Here is a 22401-nt window from a genome sequence, read left to right as displayed (position 1 = left end):
CCCCGAGATGCCGGATTTTCGGCCACCTCACGGACAAGTGACGTCATCTGGCGCCACCACCGCGATTCTTGTTTGAACGGCTGTGTACCGCGCGAGGCGGCGGCAGTCCTTGGCGCCGGGGCGCACGCGCTGGAAACTCTCCCAGACGAGCAAACTTGCTACTTCCCAATGCCTTTATTGTAGGCAGCAATTAAAGATATACAGCCGATTTGCGTGGTTTGTGAAATGCGAAGTAGATGTGCTAGCCCTGCTTACCCCTGCTGTACTCCTATAGGCGACGCATAGTGCACCGGCGTCCTATGAGGCCGCTCCGCCTTCTCATCGGTTTAGACAAGATACGCGGTCTCTCTTTTTCCCGCTCTCTGTGAGCTTGAAGCGCGAAGGAGACGGGGCGACCTACGGAGTTAGAGAGAATGAGAGCAAGAGAGCAGGGGTGGCTTGCACCAATCTAGTAAGGCAGTCTTATTCCGAGTCTAATCTTATTCGCGGTGTAAAACCTCTCTCGGTTTTGAGAAAAGGAAAGGCGCATAGCTAGTTCATTTTTTCGGCGGATGCCTCAAGCGCGCCAAGAACGCTGACTGAAACATTGAGTTACCAAGCTTCTAGCCTGCGTTCGTGATGCGCTTGAGGTGTCCACCGACAAAGTGAACTAGCTATGCGTCTGTCCTTTTCTCAAAACAGAGAGAGGTTTTAGACCACCCGGCCCAGGTTTCGGGCTGCGATCGGCGAAATCCGTGATTGTGGCTAGAAGTGCTATGCACTAAAAAAAAACCGTTCACAGTTAGTACTGCTTCACTTGACGATACTTGAAGTAATACAACAACACACGAAAATTTTGAAACTCCTCTGAGCCTCACTACGGCACCTATGGGTGTCCTGTAGCCTTGGTGGACGGAACCGCGACGGACAATGGTAGTTGAAAATGTAGCCGTTAAATGCATTCCTGCATTAACGCGGGGCTCGAAAAAGAGACAATTACAGCGCGAAGCTTGGGGAAGGTGGCAAGAGAGCAGCGTTCGTCTGGCGCTCCGCGCGTTTTCGCATGGCAAAAAAAAAAAAAAAACGCCTCATATGCTGCCTGTAGCGCGTGTGTGAGCATTCGATTTCTGCGGGGCGCGCACGTTAGTTCAACTGAAGTCGTGCAAGTATGGTAGATGATGTGGGAACGAAGGTGACCCACTATTTGCGTCGTTCGCCCAACGCGCATTTCAGTGAAGTAAGCACTTGCATGGTATTATTTCATTACCCCTTTGGACACGCCAAAAAACTTGGAAAATTTATTAACAAGGCTGTTATACCCCTGTCTATACCTGATGCCTAGCCGAGTGTCCTTCAGAACCCCTACTGTGGGAAATAAAAGTTTTACCACCACCACCCCTGTCACAGGGCATTCCTCGAAGGCCTTTCCAGCAAAGCACCTCTTTTCACCAAAGGAGTGAAAGCTCAAAGGAACATCGACGCAGCTGCTGTGCATTATGTGGCTGAAGTGAGTGTTTTAAAATTAAAGGGGGTACTCTATTCATTCGTTGAGCTCAGACAATTGTTTGTTCCAATTGGTTCCTTAAAAGAACGGCAACACCTACTCTCATCAGCAGCAGCAGCAGCAGCAGCAGGTTTCGTGATTGCCGTGGCCACCAGGGGCACTCGTTGTTGCTGCAACAATTTTATGGCCTTCAAATCTTGGCATAAAACATTAACACTCGTCCAAAAAGCATAACCAGACATACCTTACGTATTTTAAAAGATGTTTTCAAACATCGGTAGCTGCATATATTTTTTTCTTTGTTTGCGATTGCAGGTTCTCAAAGGCCGCGCCTTTGGGCTGCAAAGCTCTTTGACGCGGGCCTTCGCCTCCAAGGCCCTTAGCGGCAAAGACACATTTGTACCGTGTAGCTGCGCTCCTTACTCCTTTGAACAAAAGGACCTGATTCTCAAAGGCCTTTGCGGGGCCCGTGTGACCGAGGCATTAATGAAGAAAATGCGAAAGCATTTAGGTTGCCTGCTATGGTGTTTACGATGAGGGTCTAATATTATTATCTTCTTGTGATTTTCCCGCCGGAACTCCCGGTTGGAACCTGTTCTATTTTCCTTATATGGTATGAATGAGATGTTCCAGTGCCTTCGATTGAATTATCGTACAGGATTTTCATAATCCGGCCCACTAACCCACCTTAATCCACCCAGTAATCTTCAATAATTCACTTTAGCCCAATTTCCGGGGTGGGCCTACTTGCAAACTTTTGGAAGTCACTTGAAATATTTGAGGCTGTGCCAGCTTCTGAATTTTGGGGCTCCTCAGATTTGCAAATCTGGCACTACGATTGGTCCACATTGGTCTACTGGTAGTCATGTGGTGTTTATGACGTAACAATCCTATCACTCGCATTCACAGATAGCGCGGAGTCCTCATACCACTGCTGGCACAATTGTGCAGCGATGCGCCACTGCTCCTGCAGGTAGCTGTTCCAAACGCTGTCATCGATGGGGCTTGTTAGACCCAGGTTGCTCTTGACGATCTCCCGTACGGCTCATGCGCAGCGCCACGGTGGGCAGGTGGAAGCTTAATCCAGTTTATTTGAATTAATTTCATTGTTTGCGTGTCACAGAGGGCAAGTAATTCTCAACATGGTGGGCAATTTCCCACCTGCCATAGCGGTCACGTTGTGATGACGTCGCAAGGTCACGTGGCCTCTATCGCCAAATCATTAATTTGACTGCCACCGGCCGCGGTGGGTAGTTTGCTCACAATCCGGTGGGCACGCTGTGATGATGTCACAGGGTCACGTGACCTATCTCGACCAATTCGGAAATGGCGTGACAGAGAAGCTGGACATTTATTTTTTTTTTGTAAGACGACAATCTAAATGCTATCGCATTGAAATCTGGCGGCCAGGTTATGCAGCGTCACCAGAAACCAACAAACATTTACACTGTGAGTGTGTGCGCGCTTATCGGCCGCAGCCTCGGCCTCTCGCCTTCAAGCAACGTCTGGATCGGCGCTTGGTGGATCGGCTTCCTCATCACCGGCTGCTCGGCGATGCTCATCAGCATTCCCATCTCCGGCTTCCCCAAGACGCTGCCCGGTCAGTCGCGCGCTGCGGCCGCCCACTGCAGCCGCTCACACGGGTGGTGCGCGCGCAGGCACCGCGGAGATGTTGGCCCAGAAGCGCGTCGAGGTCGACACGCGCGCCCTGGAGGCGGAGCACGACGCGGTCCAGCTGCGGCTCTCCGACATGCCCAAGGCCGTCTACCACCTGCTCAGGAACAACACGTTCGTCTTCATCAGCCTGGCCGCCACTGTCGAAAGTGAGCGCACATAATCGCGTGCTCAGCCACCGAGGAACTTCCAGGTTCCGTCCTGGCTGCGCGTAGCTGGTGGTGCAGCCACCGTGATGACCGCTATCTGCCTCATCGTTATCTTCTGTCAGTTCCTCCGTTGTGCCATATAGCTCGTTAGTGGAAGTCTTTTTGCTCTCAGGGGCCCCGGGACAGACGTAGTAGTTCTTGCAGTCAGGAAGTGTCCTCGGTGAACACGAAAGACGGTGGCCAGCACACTTTTTTCCGTCACCGAGCCCGCTTCATGAAGAGAGCAGATATAAAGGAACAGCGCGCGTAAGCCACAGCTTACAGCAGGGCTCTCTAATGCATATTTCTATGCGGGCCGCATTGAGAAAGTTTCGCCCCCCCGCGGGCCGTAAGCACGAACATAAAAAGAGAAGGAGGTGGTCATTAACAATGGAGTTTTTTTTTTATGGATGGGGGGGGGGGGGGGGTTGGGGTGAAGAGCGGCAATCTTGCAGTGTGTGAAATAACAAATTCTGAAGAGAAATGGCCTTGTCAAGAAGAGGTTTTATTTCTTAATCGTAGGATTTACCCTTCAGTTCCAAGCATGCTGTTGCTTGACTAACAATATTTTTTAAAGGATATTTGCTCTAATAAAGTGTCTGTTCAACACAACAAATTAATTTCAACGGTTCGCTACACCGCGAAAGCCAGTGTTGCTGGCAAAAGATATGAGCTTGGAACCGGTTTTGGCGGCCTGCAAACAGCAAAAATCGTAATATGTGAGCATTATTTTGTAATTTCTTCTCATAATTTATTTAAATAAATATAAAACTTGTGTTTTAACTATTCAACACCATTTATTATAATTTTTGCTTAAAACGAAAGTTCGCACGTGCGGCGTACAAACTCTCTAGATACTACTTTCCGCAAATGAACACTCGCGAGTTGAACGAAATGACCGAGCTCATTACCGAGTAAGGAATCATCATTTTTTTTAAAAATAAGAATGCTTTGCTCGAACTCCCGTCTCCACGGCGCTGGTGGGTGAGACCACGGTGGTGAGACCCATCGGAAGCAGGAATCCGAGTTCCATACCGCGGTGAGTTTTAGTTTGCATAGGGAGAGTTATCGTGTGTTGGTTCTTTACACTGCAATATTTTCGTACAGATGCCGCTGCTCATGAAAGGGGGCACGGAGTACTTTAAGAAGTACTACAAGTTGTCTTCTGACAAGTTTCAGGAGCTGCATGCCTTTGTCGAAGGGCATGCAGCATGCAGCAGACCCATACCGTCACGAGCAAGACTCGCAATGACTCTGAGGTACTAGCAAGTGCGCCGACTTTTACTGACGATCACTGCGGCGAGTATGCCTAGCTGACATTTCTACGTTTTCTTCTAGGTAGATGGCATCAGGGATGCAGATTCAAGATGACACTATGACCTACACAGTGGGCATTTCCACAGCGGATACTGTTATCCACCAGACATGCAAGATGCGTAGCAAGTTCTTCAGCCCACTTTTCTCAAGGTGTGTTGTTGGTAGATTGGGTCCGGTAAACGAACTAACTTTTGGCTTTAGAGCACCCTGATTGTGCAGAAGATGCACCACTGAAGGAGAGCTGACTCGCAACACAGCTCAGCGAGCTCCAGGAAGTATTGGTATTATGGAATTCGTTTGAATAGTTTTTCTCTTTTTTGCTTCACATAACCGAGCAGGAATGTACGTAATAGAAAGGCACCAAAGGTTCTAATGCATAATACACATTTATTATTGTTAAAAATTACTGCTGAATCTAGGACGTTTGTTTTTAGGAACAGCTCAGCAATGAATGTTGAGAAACATACGCTGTTTGCTCTAATTACACATTACAAATGACGAAATTCGGTAGAGAAACTATGAGACATGCGGAGAAGCGCATATCAGAGGTGTCCAGATGTAACATGGCCAGGAGCCCCTGTCCCTTTAAATACAAACTGTACATGTACAAACAGCAGTAATCATCGCATATGCTACAAAAGGAATTGCAAGCTCATTAAGTCTTCCGTCCACACAGTATGTCTGAGTGTCTGGATTAGTAAACTAATCCCACAGCTTACATACCACCCTCCTCCCCTCCCAAAAAAGAAAACGGTACGTGATCAATTGCTTGACACACTAAACAATTATCGAACAGTGTATGTTGCTGACCTTGCTGGTTCAGAGGCGTTGAGAAAGTGCAAGACGGGCGCTCCTCACGCATGCCTGTTTTTAGTTTGCACAGCTCGTCTTTTTACGCCAAAAATTATTTTTTGTGTCTCACTGCCAGCGCAGGTGCCAACTACTGCTGATTGGCAGAAGGTAGCTAGGGATTTTTTGAGAAGTGAAACTTCCCCCATTGTGTAGGTGCCATGAGTGGGGAACACGTCAAAATACAGCCCCACCAAATTCAGGAAGCCTGAACTTCAACTATGAGGTAATGTCCACATTGACCCACCCCCCTTTTTATTGTAAATAACAATATTCTCTTGCATATATGAACTGTTCATCATTGCAGGACACGTACTCTGACAGCAACCTGAAGTTTGTTTTAGTAGACGATGGGGCCTATGGAAGGCAGAGCGACAGCTGAACACTTGGGGCCTCAAGGCTTGGTAAATCCCTGGAGAATGGCCACCAAAATTGTTGCCTGAAACTAACGGTGGCACCCCATGTCTCCATTGCGGACGAAGCTTTTCAGCTGCGACCAGATTTTCTTCGGCCTTACCCGGGCAGAGGCCTGGATGACGACAAACGAATATTCTACCGGCTCAGTCGACCAAGGTTTGTTGCAGCGACAAGTTGATTTATTGCATGGGTGTCATCACTGGCCGGGTGGCAAAGAATGCTGACATATATTGACGCGGCTCTCGAGGTCATAAACACAATGTACCTTATCAAAATTCATTTCAGGAGGTGTGTTCAAAACGCGTTTGGGGTGATGACCTCCTGATTTTGAATTTTTCGCCGGGTAATCATTCCGCTGCCCAAGAATGCAGATTATATGGTAATGGCTGCATGTGTCTCGCACAACTTCCTCAAGAAAGATGCAGCTTATATGGCTCCAAATTATGCAGAGACGGAAGATTGCTACGGCAACGTGACTGAAGGTCAGTGGCGGGAAGAAGACACGACAGCCATGCATGAATTGGAGCCTCCAGTGGGCTATAACTAAATTCACAATGCAGCTGCAACAAGGGAAATTTTCACGGACTACTTTACAGGCACGCAAGGAGCCGCGCCATGGCTGTGGGCATCAGCTGGGTTGCGGCGCTGAAGACAATGCTTTTATGCCGCCTATGTGCGCGCGTGTGTGGTGCAGCAAACAAGTGTAACATAGGAAAACAAACATTTACTGCAGATATGCTTTATTCGCCACTTGGCGCTCTCACAGCCAGGTTAATGGGATACTGCACTCGATTGTACAATCCACACACATGCAGCACTACAATTTTCAAATGCATTTGCACTTCTGGTGGAGTGGAATCCAGTTGCGGCTGCAGAGCGCAGGAAACGTCTTGAGGCGTCCGTACGCCTGTGGGCCGCAATGGCGTTTCGCACAGACTGTAGTTCTCGGTCAGTTTCTTCCAGTCCTTGACGTTTTTTGTGGCGTTTAGTTGCCGCCGAAGAGCACCGCTTGCGCTGGGGGTTGCCGCTTAAGATAGCCCGGCTTCGCTGCCCTCTGGACAGCCTGGTGCTTGAAATATTGCGTCAAAGCCTGTCCAGAGGGCTCCTTTTCGCCAGCCCCTGGGCTGGCCACGAGCTTCTTCTCTGTGCGGCTAACTGCAGAAGCTCCTGGGTGGAATACTGACTACTTTTCCTCTGCAGAACAATGTTTTCCTCAATACAATATAGTCCCGATACAAAGCATGTACGACTTTCGTATGTTGCGCTCATATTTTTTTTAGCGTCACCCGCTTTCAAACAGTTTATTTCGTCGATCGCATCCTTACAATACAACCAAAATATTGCCTGTGCACGCAGCACTGATCTTTGGCTCATTCCACGCTTCCGCACCAATTACAAACTACAGTCTGTAGAACAAAACCTTCCCTTAATACTCAATAAATATGAGCATTTTACCAGCCCCAACCTTAACCGATTGCGGCAGTATTTTTTGTCCCTTTAAAATGGAGTGATTGTTATTTATTTTATTTTATCCAAATTTTTCTACGTTTTACTCCTCACATGTTTACCTGTCCTTTTTACAACGAATTTTTCACTTGTTCCCATATGTGCTAAGAATTTATGTATTTCGTTATTGTAATCTATATTTACTTTGTAGTACCTTGTAAAGTATGCCCCGCCTTGTTGTGTGTTGTACCCTGAGCCTTGTCAAGCTGACATGACAGCTCTTAGCCCAGGTGACCCATCAGAAGTTTCTGAGAAATAAAATATTGAATTGAAATTGTTTTCAAATTTATATTACTCATTGCTTACCATCTAGTTTCAACGGTGTCCCTGAGGAACTGCATCTGCTGCATGTATGGCCAGGAAAACTTGCTGCCCCACCATTCTTGCTGTCAGCTTCGCCTTTGTTCTTTTTGCTGAAAGTGTCCTTCAAATTCTTCCAGCTTGTCAGCATATCTTCTGTTGTCACTGAAATATTGAGCAGCATGCATCACGGTGTTAATAAAAATAAGGGGTTAAGAATTACGAGTGCACATAAAAGTGTCAAACTCATGCATGAACAAGCGGAAATTGCTCTCAGTGAGCACACTGCTGAAACAAGTTAACACCAACGCGAACTCGAAAGGGCCGACTCGCGTTTACAAACTCGTCGTAGAGTTGCACGTAAAAGCAGGCGGACAGTGCATTAAATTACTTTCAAGACTGACTAGACGGCTACAATGGAATGCCAGTTTTTTTCCCACAGCTGCGTCATGGAAATAAATAATAGCGGTGCAACTCGACTACACATGACATTCGCGCGCACTGGAAAAAAATTGGCTGTGGTTTAGCTCTGGTTAAACTTGGAGGATTGCGAAAGCAACATCTCCGCGACGCCTTATATTGTTGCGTGAGCTACACTGCCCACAGTCTTGCCGTTTCGCGTGCTCTCTCACGACCATACTGCGCATGCGCCAGGAGCAAGTGACTTCACTACGCACAGCTGGCATGCCGGCAGCCCCGGCACTCTAGCTGTGCGCCGCTACTGCGCATCGTAGAGGAGAGAGAGAGGCGATGGAGAGCGCGCGGCAGCGGCGGCAGCCACGGCACGCTAGCTATGCGCCGCCACTGCGCATGCGCAACTGGCGAGCGCGGCAGCGGCACCTCTGAGTCACCCGCGCAGCGAAGGCCGCGGCGCGCCAGCTGTGCGTCGTGTGACGTCAATGCTCCTCGCGAATGCGCAGTATGGCCTTTCCTCGGCTCCGCGAAATGGCTCGGCGACTAGCGTAGTGTTGCTTTCGCAACAAAAAAAACTAGATTCTGAGGAACCTGCAGTAATTTGGGCGTGAGCCGGTACAACGCACACACGCACACGCACACGCGCACACGCACACGCACACACGCACACGCGCACGCGCACGCACACGCACACACGCACACACGCACACGCACACACACACACATATATATATATATATATATATATATATATATATATTATATATATATATGTATATATATGGGAAGGCGATGAGGAGCTCGTTATAAATATGAGAGAAGCCAACAGCCACAGAAACCAAGGCGCATAGGGGATTTTTTTAATTAATTCATTTATTTTGTGCTGTTGTTCGGTTTAGAATATTACTGAATATGCTATCGCTTAAAGCTAATTGATTAGAAAAGCAGAAGAAAAAACAACCACATGCCGCCGGTGGGATCCGAACCCACGACCTCCGAATTACGCGTCCGGTGCTCTACCGCTGAGCTACGGCGACGGCTGTTAAATCTTCTGCTTTCGGGGGTATTTATGTTTACAAATAACCTAACCTTGAGAGTGTACATCAGCGCCACCCACGTTCATAAGCGGCGGACGTAGAACGTCCTGAGTTACCGCTGATGTGACGTAGAACGTCATCGAACGGCGAGGGTGGAAGCTGTGTGAGAACCCTCTTAGCAATTAAGCAAATAATTACGAGGAACTTTAGCGGCTAAAGTGGTGAAAGGCGAAAGCCTGAGTGCTGCATTCTGCTACGCGATTGTTCACTGCACATTTTGTTGGTGCATTAATTAACTGCCAATTAATGGCGCTTAAGGTTCGCCTTTAGGAGTGGAACGCGACAGCGTGTTGTAGCGCTGCCACGGAGTCCAAGGAACGCCACCACCCGTTCGGCGCGATGCGTTGCCCTTTGAACGCAATGCTTTTTGAGGAAAGGAAATGGGGCTGTAATTCTCTGTCATCTCGGTGGACACCTGAGCTGCACCGTACAGGAAGGGAGGAAGTGTGAGTGAAAGAAGAAAGAGGGGCCGTAATGAAGAAAATGAAAATTGTATTTGAGGAAAGGAAATTACGTATCAACTGTCTCACATATCTCAGTAGACACTAGTCGAAAATTGTATTTGAGAAAAGGAAGTTGCGCAGTAACTGTCTCACATATTTCGCTGGACACCCGTCAAAATTCGCGCGCGGTGACGGCACGACAATTTGGACGAATCTGAAACGCGGACAAATACGCCTTGCTCGTCGGTAAATTGGTTTTTGAGGAAAGGTTGGTTGGTTGGTTTACGGGGTTTAACGTCCCAAAGCGACTGAGGCTATGAGAGACGCCGTAGTGGAGGGCTCCGGAAATTTCGACCACCTGGGGTTCTTTAACGTGCACTGACATCGCACAGTACACGGGCCTCTAGAATTTCTCCTCCAAAGAAATTCAGCCGCCGCGGCCTGGATCGAACCCGCGTCTTTCGGGCCAGCAGCCGAGCACCATAACCGCTCAGCCACCGCGGCGGGGTTTTTTGAGGAAAGGAAATATATCTGTCTCTCATATCTCGGTGGACACCTAAACCTCGCCGTAACGGGAAGGGAGGAAGATGGGAGTGAACGAAGACACCGTATTCACTAGACGCACCTTTGTTCATTCCAAACCATCGAGCTGGCATGGTCGAGTGGTAGCGTGCTCGACTCGCACTCCGGAGACCGGGGTTCGATTTCCACGCTCGGCCGATTTCTTACTCGGTTTTATTAATTTATATGGTCTGGCTAGAAAGATTAATTAGACTAATCGATTACGTAAGAAATTAACTAAACTCAGTCAAACTTACTTGGAGCATCACTATACCATCCCTTTAATTGGTTGCATGGTTAGTAGCCAAAGCAAAATTGACCCCGTTTGAAATTCGCGCACTGTGACGTCACTACCGTTTCGACCAATTCAAAAGCGTGACATTTCTGTCGACAACTGCTGCTTACAACGATGAGACATTAAAGTCTTCCGCCTTAATAAGGGCAAATTAAGCAAATTTGATTAATTGCTTAGCGAGGGCTTGCGTTCTGGCAGCCTTGATGCCATAGGAAGCATAAGAGGGTTCTCACACAGCTTCCACCCTCGCCGTTCGATGACGTTCTACGTCACATCAGCGGTAACTCAGGACGTGCCACGTCCGCCGCTTAAGAACGTGGGTGGCGCTGATGTACACTCTCAAGGTTAGGTTATTTGTAAACATAAATACCCCCGAAAGCAGAAGATTTAACAGCCGTCGCCGTAGCTCTGCGGTAGAGCACCGGACGCGTAATTCGGAGGTCGTGGGTTCGGATCCCACCGGCGGCATGTGGTTGTTTTTTCTTTTGCCTTTCTAATCAGTTAGCTTTAAGCGATAACATATTCAGTAATATTCTAAACCGAACAACAGCACAAAATAAATAAATAAATAAAAAAAATCCCCTATGCGCCTTGGCTTCTGTGGCTGTTGGCTTCTCTCATATTTATAACGAGCTCCTCATTCCCCTTCCATTATTTGCTTAATTGCTTAGCGAGGGTCTCGGTTCTGGCAGCCTTGATGCCATAGGAAGCATAAGAGGGTTCTCACACAGCTTCCACCCTCGCCGTTCGATGACGTTCTACTTCACATCAGCGGTAACTCAGGACGTGCTACGTCCGCCGCTTAAGAACGTGGGTGGCGCTGATGTACACTCTCAAGGTTAGGTTATTTGTAAACATAAATACCCCCGAAAGCAGAAGATTTAACACCCGTCGCCGTAGCTCAGCGGTAGAGCACCGGACGCGTAATTCGGAGGTCGTGGGTTCGGATCCCACCGGCGGCATGTGGTTGTTTTTATGCGAAGCATATTGCTAGAGCTACCACTCACGCCGTCGCCGTGGGACCCCCACGTGACACCGTGACGTCACACCACGTGACACCGTGACGTCACACCACGTGACATCGGATGAGAGAGCCGGCCTCCACCTCGCGCCGTCGCCGTGGGACCCCTAGCCATCACGCCACGTGACACCGTGACGTCACACCACGTGACATCGGATGAGAGAGCCGGCCTCCACCTCGCGCCGTCGCCGTGGGACCCCTAGCCGTCACGCCACGTGACACCGTGACGTCACACCACGTGACATCGGATGAGAGAGCCGGCCTCCACCTCGCGTCGTCGCCGTGGGACCCCTAGCCGTCACACCCGCGCATTCCCGCGCATTTCGAACGCGCGTTCACACTCGGTGTAGGTTAAACGCTCGCTCCACCGGGCAGGCAGACGCGGCTTCCGTGGCAATCCAGGCGCTCACCCAACGCGCGTCTCGGGGTTAGTCGGCGTTCCGCTGTAGCCATGCCGTTGTCTTCCCCCACGACGAAGGCTTCTAGTGGTTGTATTAAAATGACCAAGTATTCAACCAAGGAAAGCCATGTATTACCAAGCCTAGCCACTAATATGCTTCGCATTCCCCAGGCTTAGCCAAGCTGAGCCTCAGCAATTTTTCTTCTGCTTTTCTAATCAATTAGCTTTAAGCGATAACATATTCAGTAATATTCTAAACCGAACAACAGCACAAAATAAAAAAATTAATTAAAAAAAATCCCCTATGCGCCTTGGTTTCTGTGGCTGTTGGCTTCTCTCATATATATATATATATATATATATACACACACACAGGGTGTCCCAGCTAACTTGGACCAAGGTTTATAAAAAAACTAAGCGTTCTTCAGAACTGAAATCGCGTGGATGTTGTTGAGGTTTGTCTAAAGTTACAGTACCATTTTTTCGCTTCTCCTATTTGAATAATTAGTCGAGATAAATAAATTAACTTTTTAAATATAGCTTGAATAGTTCAGGCGTCAATAGGAAAGTTGTGGAGCTCCATAAATATCGGCTAACCCAGGCACTTCCAACGAGATAGACTTAGCGTGGCCGTTTTTATTCGGGAAAAACGAAAGCCCGCGGAGTTTAAAAAATACCACGTGACAGCGCCCTCCGTCCGCCCGGATGCGCCGCGATTACAGCGCTCTCATCCGTGCTTTGTAAGAAACATCACCCGCTTCGGGCCTTTCGTGCTGCCCAAGACGGGGTTTCGCGATGTGCTTGGTTCCAAGATAAGCGCCAGTGGGTTCGGGCGGGAGTGGAAAGAAAGCGCGGCTCCCGTTTCTGCGGCAGTAACTGCACACTCACGTTGGCAGAATGCATGTGGACGAACGATGACAATCTCAGGAGTTTGAATATGGGAGCAAGATCCCAACAAGCAAAGACGCATATAACAAGCCTGATAACGTCGTGTGAATTACGCTGAAAAACAGGAGCCGCGCTTTCTTTCCATTGCCGCCCCGTACCCACTGGCGCTTATCTTGGAAACAAGCCAATCGCGAAGCCCTGTCTTGGGCAGCACGAAAGGCCTGAAGCGGGTGATGTTTCTTACAAAGCACGGATGAGAGCGCTGTGCGCATCCGGGCGCACGGAGCGCGCTGTCACGTGGTATTTTTAAACTCCGCGCGCTTTCGTTTTTCCCGAATAAAAATGGCCACGCTAGGTCTATCTCGTTGGAAGTGCCTTGGTTGGACGATATTTGTGGAGCTCCACAACTTTCCTATTGACGCCTGAACGTTTCAAGCTATATTTAAAAAGTTAATTTATTTATCTCGACTAATTATTCAAATAGGAGGAGCGAAAAAATGGTACTGTAACTTTAGATAAACCTCAACAACATCCACGCGATTTCACTTCTGAAGAACGCTTAGTATTTTTATAAATCTTGGTCCAAGTGTGTGTGTGTGTGTGCGTATATATATATATATATATATATATATATATATATGGTTTGGTTTGGTTTATGGGGTTTAACGTCCCAAAGCGACTAAGGCTATGAGAGACGCCGTAGTGAAGGGCTCCGGAAATTTCGACCACCTGGGGTTCTTTAACGTGCACTGACAACGCACAGTACACGGGCCTCTAGAATTTCTCCTTCAAAGAAATTCTAGCCGCTGCGGCCGGGATAGAACCCGCGTCTTTTGGGTCAGCAGCCGAGCACCATAGCCACTGAGCCACCGCGGCGGCATATATATATATATATATATATATATATATATATATATATATATATATATATATATATATATATATATATATATATATATATATATATATATATATATATATATATATATATATATATATATATATATATATATATATATATATATATACATTGTCACCTTCTCGGTACCATCGCGTGTTGGACGAACTCACCTAGCGAAGCATCGCAATATTACGGACGATAACGTGCACCCTCTCCGACAGTCCCCCTACCGAGTGTCTATCGCTGAACGCGACGCTATTGGCCGCCAAGTCAAGGAAATGCTCCGCGACGACGTAATTCGTCCTTCCCGGAGTCCCTGGGCAGCGCCAGTCGTCCTTGCGAAGAAGAAAGACGGAACATTGCGGTTCGCTTGAACAAAATCACCAAAAAGGATGTCTATCCTCTCCCCCGTATCGACGACGCTCGCCTCTGTAGCGCAAATACTTCTCTTCGATGGACCTCAAGTCAGGTTACTGGCAAATTGAGGTCGATGAGCGGGACCGTGAAAAAACAGCTTTTATTACTCCAGATGGCCTGTATGAATTTACGGCCATGCCCTTTGGACTGTGGTCTGCACCGGCAACTTTCCAACGCCTCATGGATACCGTCCTTGCCGATTTAAAATGGCAGACGTGTCTCGTCTATCTTGAAGATGTTGTCGTCTTCGCCCCGACTTTCCAGGAGCATCTTCACCGCTTTGAATTGGTCCTACAAGCAATAAGGTCTTCTGGACTCACGCTCAAAAATGAGAAATGCCACTTGGCGTATACAGAGCTGAAGTTCTTAGGGCACGTTGTGAATCAAGCCGGTGTTCAGCCTGATCCAGAAAAAACAACAACTATTGCCCATTTTCCGCCGCCGCAAGACCTGAAAGCTGTCCGCCGTTTTCTTGGATTGTGCGCGTATTACCGTCGCTTCGTGAAAGATTTTGCTCGCATTGCCGAGCCGCTGACGCGCCTAACACGGTCGGACACACCTTTCAGATGGGAAGCAGCGCAAGAAAATGCATTCCGCAGCCTTCAAAGCCTCCTGCAGGCGCCTCCCGTTCTGGCTCACTTCGACGTAAACGCCGACACGGAGCTCCATACTGATGCCAACAACATCGGCTTAGGTGCTGTCCTGGTCCAGATCCAAGCAGGTCAAGAACGGGTCATCGCTTACGCAAGTCGGCGTTTGTCACCAGCCGAATCAAACTATTCTGCTACCGAGAAAGAATGCCTTGCCATTGTATGGGCCACTTCGAAATTCCGAACGTACCTTTACGGCAAAAATTTTAAGGTGGTGACCGATCATCATGCCTTATGCTGGCTCGCAAGCCTCAAAGACCAGTCCGCTCGCCTCGTCCGATGGAGTCTGCGGCTCCAGGAATACGACATGACTGTCGTGTACAAATCCGGGCGCAAGCACTCTGACGTCGATTGTCTGTCCCGCGCCCCAGTAGATCCTTCTACCGACGCCTGTAATGATGACGACTAATGGCGGTGCCATTATATATATATATATATATATATATATATATATATATATATATATATATATATGAAGCGTTAATGGCAGCCATTGAAGAAAATATGTTGCGAGAGCATGAAGTACTTGACTGCTTACAAGAGTATACAGCGAAGTTACGCTTCGTTAAAGGAAACATTTATTCGACTCGACGTTTCGATCGGAAGACCGATCTTCTTCAGGAGAAGGTCGGTCTTCCGATCGAAACGTCAAATATGTTTCCTTTAACGAAGCGTAACTTCGCTGTATACTCTTGTAAGCAGTCAAGTACTTCATGTTCTCGCAACCTATTTTCTTCAATGGCTGCCATTAACGCTTCAAGGAAAGTTTTCTGGAAATTCCCACTCCACGCACCAACATGGGCCTTAATTCGAGATTCGCAAACGAAGCATCTCTACAACCACTTCGACGCTTCAAGCCTGTGCGCCCCGGCCTTCATTTCGCAACCCAGAGCCGGCATCAACGATGCAAGAAACCTCCTGGATTTGGTGCCTCCCAGTGTCATCGGACTGATCCTTCATTTGGGTACCAACGACCTCTACGGTTCAAGCACGGACACGGCCCTTAGCCGCTATGAGGAAGCCCAAAAGTTTATCCGCTGCGCGCGGCCTGAAATCGAGGTAGTGTATGCCACATTAGTATTGCCATGGGCCCCTAATCGCCGACGAGGCTCCGGAAATAGGCGGACAGTGGATAAATTCAATCAACGAGCCATCGAGTTCAACTGTAGACTGATCCAACTGTGCGCCGAAAACCAAAACGTGTTCTGCATCCACCACTCCCTGGAGGCCTTCCCCGCGACCAGAGTCCTAGCCGCTGACGGGGTGCACCCAAGTTTTGGAGGGGTTTCGGTGCTCGCTTGGAATATCTACAACCTTCTCCGTAAACCAACATCCAACAACATTAGACCGAACACCCAAAGAGCCACACCTTCTGGAAAATATATTTAACCTGTCAAGCTCACAGCTCACCCCCGAGGAAATGTCACTTCTGTCGCGTGGTCTAAAATTCTGCCCAAGCCATGGCAAGTATAACGAGTACAAGTTACTCCGGGATCTAGATAACTTTTCGCGAACTCTCAGATTACAGGAATATTTCTTCGACAAACCGAACACAAATAATGTTCGGTACCCCCAACCTCAGCAACAGTGGACACCCAAAACTGGTAGGGACAGACATCTAGACCTATATATAAAAGCGGTACAAAAGGAGATTCTTCAAGCTTTTGGCACACGAAAATCTGGGCCACCTAACCTCACAAAAAAAGAGCGTAACGCCTTAGGCTCACTTAGCAAACGAACCGACATTGTCATTAAGCCCGCCGACAAAGGTAGAGGCATAGTTATTTTAGACACAGATAACTACATTCAGGAGGGCAACCGCCAGCTCAACAACCCAAAATTCTATACTAAACTCCCATCAGACCCGACCGCTAAGCAAAAGAACATCGTAGAGCAATCTATAAAAAAACTAACAGATGAAGGTGAATTACCACCGAGAGTAGGTAAGGCGCTCACGCCAAGAAATTCCTCCGCGGGGCGCTTCTACATGCTTCCGAAAATACACAAACAGAATCATCCAGGGAGACCGATTGTTTCTGGTATTGGCACAATAACAGAACCGATCTCAGAGTATATCGATTCGCTCATCAAACATATACCTCCGAAACACCCATCTTACATACGCGACACTAATCACTTCCTGAAAGAATTATCCAATGCCACCTTCCCTCAAGGCGCTTTCCTAGTTACCCTGGACGTGGTATCACTTTACACTAACATCCCACATGACGACGGAATTCAGGCAATGGTCGCATCATATAAGGAATACAAAATTCTAGACAACCCTAATCCAAGTGCTGTCGAGACACTTGCAAATTTGGTCCTTAAACTTAACACCTTTGAATTCAACAACTCATATCTTCAAACTAGCGGTACAGCTATGGGCACAAAAATGGCTCCAAGTTACGCCAACATATTTATGAACAAAATTCAGTCAGACTTTCTCTCCTCATATCCAACTAAACCAGCTTTTTACAAACGCTTTCTGGATGACATATTCATAATTTGGACAGAAACCGAGGACGAACTCATCCATTTTATCGCCTCATTCAACAAAATCCATCCCAATATCTCTTTCACACACACCTACTCAACCAATGAAATTAACTTCCTGGATGTTCTGGTTCGAGTAGAAGGAAGTACATTAATCACTAGTGTCCATAAAAAACCCACAGACAACAGTATCTTCATTTCAACAGTTGCCACCCACGCCACTGCAAAACTTCAATCCCATACTCACAGGCCATCAGATTCAGACGAATTTGCTCACGTTCAGAAGATTTTCACGAAAATGCTAATCGCATGCGGGACACTCTAAACAAACAACATTACCCGTCTTCTATAATCAACGATGTAATAAAAAGGCAGAAGCAACTAATATTAATCATGTCATTAAGGAATCTCAGCCAACATCACACCGCTGTAATCTCATACTAACCTTCACAAATAATCTCCCGAACATTAGCAAAATCCTAAAAAAACACTTCAATATCATAGAACAGAGTGACCGGCTTTAAAGAATTTTCACAACGGTCCCCCAAGTAACATATAGACGACCAAAAAATCTGCAAAACCATGTTGTCCATTCGACAGTCAATAAACCGAGAGCTGTACGTTGCACACCATGCGGAAAAAGCCGATGCCAAGTCTGCAAACACATGGAAACCACGGCACTGGCTAAAAGCACCCACTCAAATTTCAAGCATTTTATCCGGGAAGACTTAAATTGCGATTCCAACAACGTGGTTTACATGCTCGAGTGTGGCGACTGTCGAATGCAGTACATAGGCCAAACAGACAATTCCTTCCGAGTCAGATTTAATAACCACCGCTCACATACCCAATCCCTCCCCAACCTCCCTCTTTCGAAACACCTCCGCGAGAAAGGCCACAAAGTGGCTTCAAAAACACTCGTGAGCGCGAACAACGAGAATCCTATTTTATTTTTAAATTTAACACAGTGTAAAATGGCATTAATGAAACTTACGGCACCCTCATCTCTCTTCCGAGGTCATAGGCCTACGAAATTAAACAAAGCGCCACTGACTATGTCGTCTGAGGTCATACCCCTTTCTGCATACCGCACCTGTGCCGTTCCTCCCCCCCCCCACGGGTGTGCTCACCTTGTGGTCCCGCGAATGCCACATATATATTTTTCTTTTTTCCTTTTTATTTTTACTATGTAAGCTTACATTTTTTTACATTCCTTCCAATACTTCCGCTCAACCGGGCGTGTGTGCATTATTGCTGGGTGCGAAGAAAAAGCATTGCTTTAAAGGGTTTTTTTTAACCTATTTCACTTTTTTTTTCTGAGGTTTCTTCCCTGCTCTTTTCGTTTTCTCGTTTTATCTTGTCTTCCCTCTCTTCAGATTTATATATTTTTTATTTATTTATTTCTTTTTCTTGCCCTCGCGGCCAGGAGAAGGAACAAGTTCTCGCATTTTTTTACGAAAGTTGCTGCACGGCCACGCACCTGTCGAGCACCTCCGAGCTGGACACGCCTGTCAATAAGCAAGCCTGTGGTGCTTAACAATGCAGAGGCCGTTGTATTTTCTTACTGAGTACCTCTTCCTCGCACTCTTTTTTTTTCTCGTGTGCGTCGCATTGGCTCTAATAATTTTTATGTGTTTTTTCCTGCTATGTGCTTTGTGTTTCCCACTTACCTGTACTGTGCCCTCTCCTATAAAACGGGATGCATTAACAAAGTAAAATCACTCCTGAAGAAGATCGGTCTTCCGATCGAAACGTCGAGTCGAATAAATATGCTTCCTTTAACGAAGCGTATGCTTCGCTATATATATATATATATATATATATATATATATATATATATATATATATATATATATATATATATATATATATATATATATATATATAGTCCTGAACTTCTTCCCAAAGGGCCTCTTTGCACGCGCTATTCCTGAAGTTATTGTCCGTAGCGTCCCACAGCAGTGGCGCTTCAGAAATCAACAATTCGTTAAACACCTCGCGTGACATGTTGTTGGTTGCACGTGCAGCAGGGAAACAAATAGCTTTCCTGCGCTAGGCCTCTGCTGGTCACGTGACAGCGCCGGGCCGTGATTGGTTCAGAAGCGGGGCTGCCGCGTCGCCGCCGCGAAGAATATCCAACTTGCCCGAACATCGCCGCTCCAGCCGCTAGAGCTGCCGCTGCCGTTCGGGAGAGGGTGTATGCGCCGTGGCGGCGGGATTCGCGAGCGTTTCGTTGGCATGTTGTAGTACGTTCGTTTTTTGGGCGGATCCGCCAGCGAACGGACCGCTCGCTTTCAGCCTCCGCCCGGGCGTGGGGCGGAATGGTGTTGTACGATCACTTTGGTGCTGGCGGACGAGACGGATGGTTCGAACGTTCCGATTGGCGCTCCCGGCACTGCCGTCCGTCTAATCGCGTGCGGCGGTGCAGGCATGCGTTCGTAGCGAAACACGCAGTTATCTTGCGGTAGAAATTGCCCGTATTAATTGCGGTGTATTCAAGACAATATCCGTTGCGTCAACGTTTCTTTTGCTGCGGGATTTTCGTCGAAGGTAGATTCGTGGTCGCCTGTGATTCGGGCTGGGACGGCGAATCTCGGTTCAGACGACCCTGACGGCCGCGAAACAATTCGCGACAAAACTTTCCAAGATCGAAGGCGAATCTGCTCATCTAAAGCGATGCCGTCGGAAATGATACGTGTTTGGATCATTTCTACCCAAGAGACTGAAAAACGCGTCACATCGCGTCCCCGTTCGACGATACGTTCTCACAACGGCCGATTATTTCTGCGCCAAAATAACAGAATGCTGCCTGCTCTGAAAGCTACGCTGGCCCGACGACTTCACAACGACGACGCGATTCTTACTGCGAATTCTCGATCGGGCCAGGCTGCAGCATAGGCTGCTAACAAACGTCCGTAATGACAATCGGTATAATCACATTTTTCTAAATAGTTAAGATTAAATACTTAAAATTTTTAGTTAGTTATTCACTGCAGTGTTTTTGCATTGCTGACAGAGAAAAAACAATAATTGGACTTCCAGCCGTTCCCAAGAATTTTGTACAGTCACTGTAATATGTAAACGGCCTTCTCTTTGGCTCCCTGTACTGTTATTGCAAAAGGCATGCTTACCTATTCAATATATAAGGTGTGTGTGTGTGCGCGTCAGTGTGAATTGTGCATGCATTTAACATTCACAATTTAGCACAACACTGCTGTCAAACACAAATGCTAATGGACATGAGAAATTATATTTCCAGTTAATTGGAACAGGTAGAATCAGTTGTAATTAAAGCAGTTCTGCATTTCACAGAACAGTAAAAATGCAACAATAGCGATTTATTTTTGTTATGTTTTTCAGACCATTATTAAAGCCAAAATAGAAATAGCACTATGTGGCTACAAAGGGGCTTAGACGTGCATCACTGGGCTAAAAGTGCATGGCTTTGTTCTGCACAGTGACAGCGGGCCATCAAGTTGTGGTTTAGCATTCCTTCCTGAGCTCATATTGCAGTTGCACAAGCCAGAATGCAGTGTTGAAAACAAGCATGGGAAGTTCTGCTGAAGGCCATGTCATTGTTGCCATGTACAAAACAAGCTGGCATATACTCTGTGCAACTCCAAAGAATTCTCAAATGTTGTTGTGAATACAAAACAAAGTGGGTGCCTTTGTATTGCATAAAAGCCTGTACATGCCATTATCATTAATATAAATATAATGAGATGTCGGAGCCAGTAAACTGGATTACAGGTAGAGTAAATGCAAGAACCAATTTGGAGGGTTTACATGGCCACGGCTCCCGGCTTAGGCTGAGAAAGAATACTTGTACAGTCAGGGGAACAAGGTACGATGGCCATATTATCTGCTTATCATAGCAAACACTAACATCTCAAGCAGAATTTGTAAAATTGGATTTCCAGTAAGGGAGCTATGATGTCGTGCTATAAAATGAAATTACAAATAAGTCGTTTAAATATATGACAGGTATATATGCGTATGTTCTCTGATACAGCCTTAAAGGAATGTCTGAAGTTATTTTCACTGATAAGTAAAATGTAGAATGGCTGAATGTAACGATGACCACTTCCCAAGGTAGCAAGCAAAAGTGAACATTGCTAACTGCTAAGTGATATTCATAGCACTTAACATATGCTGAATTTTAGAGTGCTGTTAGTTGCTCACTATCAACATGTTCAGCAAAATATACCTATATCACTGCCAGTCTGCTTTCAAAAAAAGAAATTAACTAAAGCATTGACAGGCAACAGAAATTTGGAAAATAGCAATATGAAGTTAGGCCGAAGAATGCCGAAGAGAAACAGAAACGCAGTGATGGCTTTTGTCGTTTCTTGCATCTCTATACTGCAACTTGAAGTTGACGGCTTTTGTGTTTAAGATGAACCAGCAGTCCTGTAAACACTATGCTGAATATATAAAAGTCACATGCATATGTATGCATTTGTAGCATTCTCACTGAGCCATGTTATGAATTCGATGTCTTGCTTAACTGAAGATACAATAAGAGAGAAGCGCCAAGGAAAGACTGACACAGATAGGCACAGTAATGCATGCTTAGCTTTTCAGTACACGAGTTTAGCTGCCTAGACCTAGCTTGTGTAGTGTGCAAGTCAGCCTAAATGCAACTGTATACCGTCCAACAAAACTGTTGTGTAAATCTGCCCCAATATTACTTGAAATAGATTGTGAGGATAGTTCTTACGCATAAGATAGCATTGTATTGGTTTCCTGAGCTGAGCAAGTGGCAAAGTACTTTATTACAATCACTTATTTTAACATTTATTATACCTAAACAGCACTACATGACAATACTTGAGTGGTGAGCTAACATGATACGCCAAGTAAGAACTTAATGAGTTTGTAATTTATACTAATAAGAAGTAATTAACCATTAGCATCCAAGTACAGCCATACCGGTACAAAGGAAAACTTTGTAGGTTTTCTTTGTATCCTTATGGCTTCACTTGAGTGGATGCTAATGAGTAATTACTCCCTTATCACAAATCTTTCCCCGCAGGGAGGCGTCTGCAGCATGCAGACGTTGGTGAGTGGCGACACCACGGGGTTAA

The 22401-nt window shown here is 46.7% G+C and overlaps 1 protein-coding gene across 1 annotated transcript in view; it reads left to right on the top strand.

Annotated features, from left to right (window-relative positions):
• LOC149349441 (solute carrier organic anion transporter family member 4A1-like) overlaps nucleotides 1-22401 on the top strand; it is a 67631-nt gene that overhangs the window by 9533 nt on the left and 35697 nt on the right. Inside the window, exons 4-5 of the mRNA XM_089575455.1 lie at nucleotides 2962-3100; nucleotides 3165-3306. Of these exons, the coding sequence (XP_089431581.1) occupies nucleotides 2962-3100; nucleotides 3165-3306 (281 nt within the window). The remainder of the gene's footprint in view (nucleotides 1-2961; nucleotides 3101-3164; nucleotides 3307-22401) is intronic.

Source organism: Amblyomma mixtum, chromosome 3 (assembly GCF_055824585.1).
Source record: "Amblyomma mixtum isolate Tamu chromosome 3, ASM5582458v1, whole genome shotgun sequence".
Taxonomy (NCBI): domain Eukaryota; kingdom Metazoa; phylum Arthropoda; class Arachnida; order Ixodida; family Ixodidae; genus Amblyomma; species Amblyomma mixtum.
Note: the sequence above shows the minus strand (reverse complement) of the source record. Positions and strands in the feature narration are given on the sequence as shown.